Source organism: Mya arenaria, chromosome 9 (genome assembly GCF_026914265.1).
Source record: "Mya arenaria isolate MELC-2E11 chromosome 9, ASM2691426v1".
NCBI classification, from domain to species: Eukaryota; Metazoa; Mollusca; class Bivalvia; order Myida; family Myidae; genus Mya; species Mya arenaria.
This window is the reverse complement of record NC_069130.1, coordinates 57,186,566-57,194,825: the sequence shown is the minus strand read 5'-3', so window position 1 is coordinate 57,194,825 and position 8,260 is coordinate 57,186,566. Positions and strand designations below refer to the sequence as shown.

General features: G+C 37.2%; 1 protein-coding gene across 8 annotated transcripts in view; it reads right to left on the bottom strand.

The window, feature by feature from the left end:
• Window positions 1-1,741: 1,741 nt before the first annotated feature.
• The window catches only part of LOC128246816 (NAD kinase-like), a 43,217-nt gene continuing 36,698 nt past the window's right edge, over window positions 1,742-8,260 (bottom strand). For 6 of the 8 annotated variants that reach the window (XM_052965273.1, XM_052965274.1, XM_052965271.1 and 3 more), the window contains 2 exons: window positions 6,088-6,170; window positions 1,742-5,789 (listed from right to left, as the gene is read on the bottom strand). In XM_052965273.1, the coding sequence (XP_052821233.1) occupies window positions 5,552-5,789; window positions 6,088-6,170 (321 nt within the window). In that variant the 3' untranslated portion in view covers window positions 1,742-5,551. The remainder of the gene's footprint in view (window positions 5,790-6,087; window positions 6,171-8,260) is intronic. The other 2 variants (XR_008263367.1, XR_008263366.1) reach the window with 2 other exon arrangements.

Genomic DNA, 8,260 nt, shown 5'->3' with positions numbered 1-8,260 from the left:
TGACTTAGATGTGAATACAATAACAATGTAATATTACCAAGTTTGGTCTATTTATGTCAAACCTACCTAAAATTATTCAATACATAAGGTGACTTTGATGCTGCCCTCCAACCACCCAAAAAAAGATGCAAGTCATTCAAATAACTTGATTTCCCATTATGAAAATGTGGTAAAGAATATACAAATATGCCTTTCAAAAGAAATTAAAATAAAATTTAAAAAAAAGATAATAATAAAAAAAATTCAAGGGCCATAAAGTATAGGTCTCCTTGTTTTCCCTCGGTAAAAAACTGGTTAAGAATGTAAAAATGTGCCTGTCAAAAGAAATTAAAAAAAAAAATCAAGGGACATAATTTGTATTTAGGGTTAAAATGGAGTTATGTTTCTTGTTGTAAGATGGTCGTAAATAATTTTGAATTTTATTAAGTGCATTGAATGAAAGATATAGAAGTTTTTTTTATTAAAATCCCAACTTGCCCTTAACTTTTACTTGCCTAAAACTTTAACCTACCGTTAAGTCAATCAGGGGCCATAACTTGTATTAAGGATATGGAGTTATGTAACCTCATTGGGTGATTGTCCTGAACAATTGTGTGAAGTATTAAGTCAATTGAATGAAGGATAAATAAGTTATTAATAAATATCCCAACCTGCCCTAAAACTTTAACCTAAATTCCATAGTCCATCAGGGGCCATAATTTGTATAAAATATAATATGGAGTTATCTAACCTCATTATGTGATGGCCCTGAACAACTGTGTGAAGTATTAAGTCAATTGAATGAATGGTATTGGGAGTTTTTAAGTGAAAATCCCAACTTGCCCTAAAACTTTAACCTGCCCTAAAACTTTAACCTATGTCAATCAGGGGCCGTAACTTGTATTAAGGACAATATGGAGTAATGTAACCTCATTGTGTGATGGTCCTGAACAACTGTGTGAAGTATTAAGTCAATTGAACAAAGGGTATAGAAGTTATTTATAAATATCCCAACCTGCCCTAAAACTTTTAATCTTAGTTTCATAGTCAATCAGGGGCCATAATCTGTGTAAAGAATAATATGAAGTTATCTAATCTCATCATGTGATGGCCCTGAACAACTGTGTGAAGTATTAACTCAATTGAATGAAAGGTATTGGACTTACAAGTGAAAATCCCAACTTGCCCTAAAACTTTAACCGGACGCCGACGCTGGGGCGAGTAGTATAGCCCACCTATTCTTCGAATAGTCGAGCTAAAAACTACCATACTAATATTTTACATAATTCTAGACATTATTAGCTCATTTGTGTTTCAAAGTAAGTCACAGTCTTTGGATAGCCTCGTCAACATGCAATTTTTTTAACCACTACCAGAATTTAATACAGATCAAGATTTTAAAATCTTATTTTCGAATTTAATGCAGATGTTACAGCTAGCCACAATATGCAAATGTGTGCCAAGTTCCATAACTCTGGTTTTAATAAATGAAGAGTTATGACCTTTTCCATTGCTTTAATACAGAAGAGCATCGATTTTTTTTGGCAGGTCTATACCTTATTTTAGACGAATTGAAATGTTAGAAATCATAGGTGGACAATTTCCCATGCTGACCATCATTCCTATGAAGTTTCATGTTGTGTAGGTGAAACACATTGTAGGTACATGTGATACAAGATTTTCAAGGCGTGACGGACCTATAATGCTTCAAGATATAACTATCTTGGAGTATAATTAATGTGAAATGGAAATGAATAACTCGTAATGTTTATGATATTTATTTCAAATCTTAGAAACAGTTTTCAAAATAAAAAATGTTATACAAAGACATAAAAGTCATGTAAGAATATTTCTGCTAAATTATTATAGTTCTGCTTAATTTTTACCTTTCAGACATAAAAAAATCAAAGTTAAAATAGGAAAGTATATTATATTATATTACATGTAGTAGTGCAAATTGTATATATATACTCGTACTTGGTAGTAAACATGACTAAGTAATAACCCTAAAATGTGATAAATAACTTAACAAAACAAACATTAATAAGCTGAAATGTCTATGCCCAATCCTAAGTTCGCTATAAATAATGGTTCTAGGATTATAAGCAGTGACCTTGACATTAGCAAAATGGAACAGTCTGTACATTTCAGACTTCATAGAAATCTAATCAGTGACCTTTGCACAACATTTGCACAAAGTGTCAGTCTGTACATACAGATCTAGATATCTAAACAATGACCTTGACATTTGCACAATGGGTAAGTCTGTACATACAGACCTTCTAGGAATCTAAACAATGACCTTGACATTTGCACAATGGGTCAGTCTGTACAAACAGACCTTCTAGGAATCCTAACAATGACCTTGACATTTGCACAATGGATCAGTCTGGACAAACAGACCTAGGAATCTAAACAATGATCTTGACATTTGCACAATAGGTCAGTCTGAACACACAGACCTTCTAGGAATCTAAACAATGACCTTGACATTTGCACAATGGGTAAGTCTGTACATACAGACCTTGGAATCTTAAGAGTGACTTTGACATTGGCAAAAATGGGTCAATACAAACACTCTGTGTTGCCGGCAACACATTTTTTCTGAATAAAAACATGAATAATGAAAATGACCTCTACTAGTTGACATGACGCTAAATCATGTTATGAACACCCAGGATAGTTCCCTACTTTGTTCAACAAAGAATAAAATTGAATTTACGTCCATATGCATTTGTTTGTCCAGGGTAATTAGGCAACTAGTAAACCTCTCCACTGGATTTATAGTTATGAATATTTATATCGGGGTGGTTCAGCGCCATGTCAATTACAGTCATACATGTGTAAGCGTACTCAAGGTGCTATGAAGGATCAATGAGGGTCAAGATTGTGTTTTGATAAGCCTATCATAGAGTAAATAACAGTCTGCCCGTGTCCATCGGCTGCATTATGGCTTAATCCCACCTCATGTCCCATACTTATTTACAATTCACATTGAATTAGCCTATAGATAAATTTTGAATTTCCAGCCAAGGTCCAGCAGGGGTTAATTTACTCCACCTGTGGTCTTTTAGTTTCAATCAGGCCAACAAAATGTACACTAGGTCCCGAAGGGGTTAATTTACTCCACCTGTGGTCTTTTAGTTTCAATCAGGTCAACAAAATGTACACTTAAGCACATGGTTTGGTTGAAATGTTAAATTTAATATCTTAAGGTTGTGCAAATTTTTTACATTTTTTTAAGCCTTATTTTATATTTATTTAACAATGAATACCTTTGACAATTTATTTACAGTGGGCAGCCTTATTAAATGTTAAACAAGATTAAAAACAAATGAAACAGTGGACAGTGTTATCAAATGCCAAGAAACAGTAAAAAAAAAATACAACTGTGGACAGTGTTATTCAATGCCAAGAAACAGTAAAAACAAATGTAACAATACCATAAACAATGAAAACATAATGTAAACTATAAACTAACAAAATATAGTGGCAAATATGGGCTTGCCTTAGATAGTAAAACACATTCATAAACAAAGTAATGTACATTTTAACTTATTTCTTTAACAGCATATTTCAGGAATTTTCAAAACATATGACAAAATTAAAATGTATGTTTTTATTTATAGATTTAAAACTTAATTTATATTAAGCTCTCTAATATTTCTTGTATCATTTTTGTACACAACACCTCCTATTTCCGAACGGTAACAAGTAGAATGTGCGAAAACATTCTTTAATTACCGTGCCAATGCTTTACAATGCTATTCACTTGTACCACATATTATTTTTATTGAATGTTGTCCTTGTCAACATGGAACAAAAAAGTTACGCCTCCCACGTGCTGAAGCAGCCGAGTACAACCTCGACATCTTTGGTCATAGGCACCATAACTATTATATAAATTTTAGAAGCAAAATAGATAAATAAAGAACATTGTAAAAAGAGAAACAAACTGTAATGTTGTCGGCAGCAAAGGGAATATACACGTTAGAGTTACTAAGGCATGTCTAAGGACAAGGATAAGAACAATATTGAATACAGCCCCCGGGCCCATGATTGAGACATTTGCAAGTCCCAAGGGATGTACTCCAGCAGATTGGAAAATGGATCACTTCCTAATGAATTATACACAAACATTTCAAAATGCCAATATACCCTAATTTATAGCATAAAAAGTTTGTGTAGAAAAGAATGAATTGTGGAATTTAATATTTCCTTACAGATACAAAATAAAGAACACATGAAAGACATTTCAGTTGAAGACATACACATTTATATCATAACTTGATATGTAAACTTGGTTAGGGACTACTTTTTCACCCTTACCAAATATTTGCCCACCCTGTGAAACCGTTGTTTAACAATTCCTTTATAATTCTTTTGCATACAAATGATACTTTGGGTTCAAATGCAATTTCAAAATGGGAAAATGCAATAATTCATTCAGCGAGAGATTAATGATTTTTACCACTGAACGAAATGAAAAAATATTTCACCGTAAAATACACATAATAAACAGAGAAACAAAACATATTTTATTGCATGAAAGGGAATTTTTTCATTTTAATTTTTGAATATTATCAATTTACTAAACTGGGTGAATTATTGATACAGTGCGGTGGTTGTGTCAGTGGAGTATGTTTTACAAGTGAAGTCCTTAAAAAAATAACCCTTAATTATTAATTTAATCACACTGATTTTTCGATCATGGGCCTAACATTCTTTCTGTGAAATTTAATTTCTAAAATATTCAGTATATCACACGTTATTCAATTAAACCTCCATGTTCATGCGAAAAGGGGGCTTGAACCAAAGAACACTAGCATATAAAAAAAGACGTACATATATAAACCTGTTATCCCATCTTAAGTACAGCTGTCTAAAATGATTAAAAATCTCTAATCATAGGTGAACACCAATTTGTAAAATACCTAATTTAACTTCTATTATTATTGAAAAGAAAACATAACTTAACCTACATAAATACAATCTTAAAGAACCAGAGTAATTCTAACCCGGGTTACATCCTGCCTGTGTACTATGCCCCATGACCTAACAAAAATATATCCCCCCCCCCCCCCCTCTCAAGTCTCGTTTGGTAGACATTACCCTATGATGTAACACAAAACTTAATAAGACGAAAAGTCAACAATACAAAAATACTGACTCAAATGTAAGATACATGAACATTTGAAGACATACTGGTACATTATCACAATTAACGAACACTGAGAACAATTACATGAAGGTACATCCTTTTAAAATAAATACACTCAAGCAAGTGAAATTGGTGGAAATGTTATGACGTTTTATACACAATTGCACCAACCTAAGGAATTTCTATTCAATGCAAAACTGGTATGGATTCAAACATGCTAAAAATAATTGTAGAAAAAATGGAATGCAAAATATTAAATGAAAATCGAACTTTTTCATGCATATCATTATGTTGATTGAAACAGTGATGTGTCGGTTATTATGATTGGTCAAGAAAGACAAATTGTGTTCGGATTGGCTGATTCCCCTGGAATCATATGTATCCCTACTTCTGATTGGTCAATTCATCAGTTCAAGAGGAATGTTCTGAAAACACGCTATCTTGAGACTCACTCGCACCATTATGGTTCTGACCATTGTGCGAAACTCCTGATAAACTTGAATCACTGGTATTTCGAGACTCGAGCAAACTCTTCTGTGGTTTTCTGACATTCCAGTGCAGGCATTCAGCCAGTCTGTCAAACCAATCATCAATCTGATCTTTCGCACAAACTGCTGGCAATGGAAACTGTGCTGTGGTTATTCGTACACTGAAAATTAATGATGAAATTGTAACAAATGGCTACGCATCTAAAAAATATCTACAATATATCAAAGCCTAAACATTTGCAAGGTACTTTCTAAACCTATGTGTGCATAGTGTCACTGGTAACATGTATACAAAGTTTGAAGAAAATCTCTTAAATGGTAATTTGTTATTGCCTACATTCATTTTTTGCACACTGACTAAAACATGGATGTGCACATTATCAAACTCCACTTTATGTCTTGTAAGTAATGATAAGTACAATATGAAAACACAGAAATCTCCAGAACAGAAGAGCGTACCTGTCCCCTTGGTGTATTTCTTGCCGATTTCTCCCATCAAAGGAAACCATTGCTGAATTCCTGGCCTCTGGAGACAACATTATCTGAAGAAATATGAAAGATTGAGTAAACTGTTTAGCAGAAAATCTGAAACATATAGATTGTGATCTTGTGTTGAAGAGAATTTGGATAGATCAGGGTGATCATGATGGTGAGTATACATTGATGGATAATAAGAGGCTTATACTTGAACTATAACACTTTTAACTCCACCCCTGCTGGTACCACAATGGGCCTGAATGACAGGGAGTGGGGACATATCAGGGTGACCATGATGGCCGGTACACTTGGGTGGATCATAGAGACTTCAACTATCTCACCTTCAACTCCACCCCTGCTGGTACTACAATGGGCCTGAATGACAGTGAGTGGGGACATATCGGGGTGATCATGATGGCCGGTACACTTCGGTGAATTATAGAGGCTATAACTATCTCACCTTCAACTCCACCCCTGCTGGTACTACAATGGGCCTGAATGACAGGGAGTGGGGACATATCAGGGTGACCATGATGGCCGGTACACTTTGGTAGATCATAGAGACTTCAACTATCTCACCTTCAACTCCACCCCTGCTGGTACTACAATGGGCCTGAATGACAGGGAGTGGGGACATATCAGGGTGACCATGATGGCCGGTACACTTGGGTGGATCATAGAGACTTCAACTATCTCACCTTCAACTCCACCCCTGCTGGTACTACAATGGGCCTGAATGACAGGAAGTGGGGACATATCGGGGTGACCATGATGGCCGGTACACTTGGGTGGATCATAGAGACTTCAACTATCTCACCTTCAACTCCACCCCTGCTGGTACTACAATGGGCCTGAATGACAGGAAGTGGGGACATATCGGGGTGACCATGATGGCCGGTACACTTGGGTGGATCATAGAGACTTCAACTATCTCACCTTCAACTCCACCCCTGCTGGTACTACAATGGGCCTGAATGACAGGAAGTGGGGACATATCGGGGTGACCATGATGGCCGGTACACTTGGGTGGATCATAGAGACTTCAACTATCTCACCTTCAACTCCACCCCTGCTGGTACTACAATGGGCCTGAATGACAGGGAGTGGGGACATATCGGGGTGATCATGATGGCCGGTACACTTCAGTGGATCATAGAGACTTCAACTATCTCACCTTCAACTCCACCTCTGCTGGTACTACAATGGGCCTGAATGACAGGAAGTGGGGACATATCGGGGTGACCATGATGGCCGGTACACTTGGGTGGATCATAGAGACTTCAACTATCTCACCTTCAACTCCACCCCTGCTGGTACTACAATGGGCCTGAATGACAGGGAGTGGGGACATATCGGGGTGACCATGATGGCCGGTACACTTCGGTGAATTATAGAGGCTTTAACTATCTCACCTTCAACTCCACCCCTGCTGGTACTACAATGGGCCTTAATGACAGTGAGTGGGGACATATCAGGGTGACCATGATGGCCGGTACACTTGGGTGAATTATAGAGACTTCAACTATCTCACCTTCAACTCCACCCCTGCTGGTATCACAATGGGCCTGAATGACAGTGAGTGGGGACATATCAGGGTGACCATGATGGCCGGTACACTTTGGTAGATCATAGAGACTTCAACTATCTCACCTTCAACTCCACCCCTGCTGGTACCACAATGGGCCTGAATGACAGTGAGTGGGGACATATCAGGGTGACCATGATGGCCGGTACACTTTGGTAGATCATAGAGACTTCAACTATCTCACCTTCAACTCCACCCCTGCTGGTATCACAATGGGCCTGAATGACAGTGAGTGGGGACATATCAGGGTGACCATGATGGCCGGTACACTTTGGTAGATCATAGAGACTTCAACTATCTCACCTTTAACTCCACCCCTGCTGGTACTACAATGGGCCTGAATGACAGGGAGTGGGGACATATCAGGGTGACCATGATGGCCGGTACACTTGGGTGGATCATAGAGACTTCAACTATCTCACCTTCAACTCCACCCCTGCTGGTACTACAATGGGCCTGAATGACAGGGAGTGGGGACATATCAGGGTGACCATGATGGCCGGTACACTTGGGTGGATCATAGAGACTTCAACTATCTCACCTTCAACTCCACCCCTGCTGGTATCACAA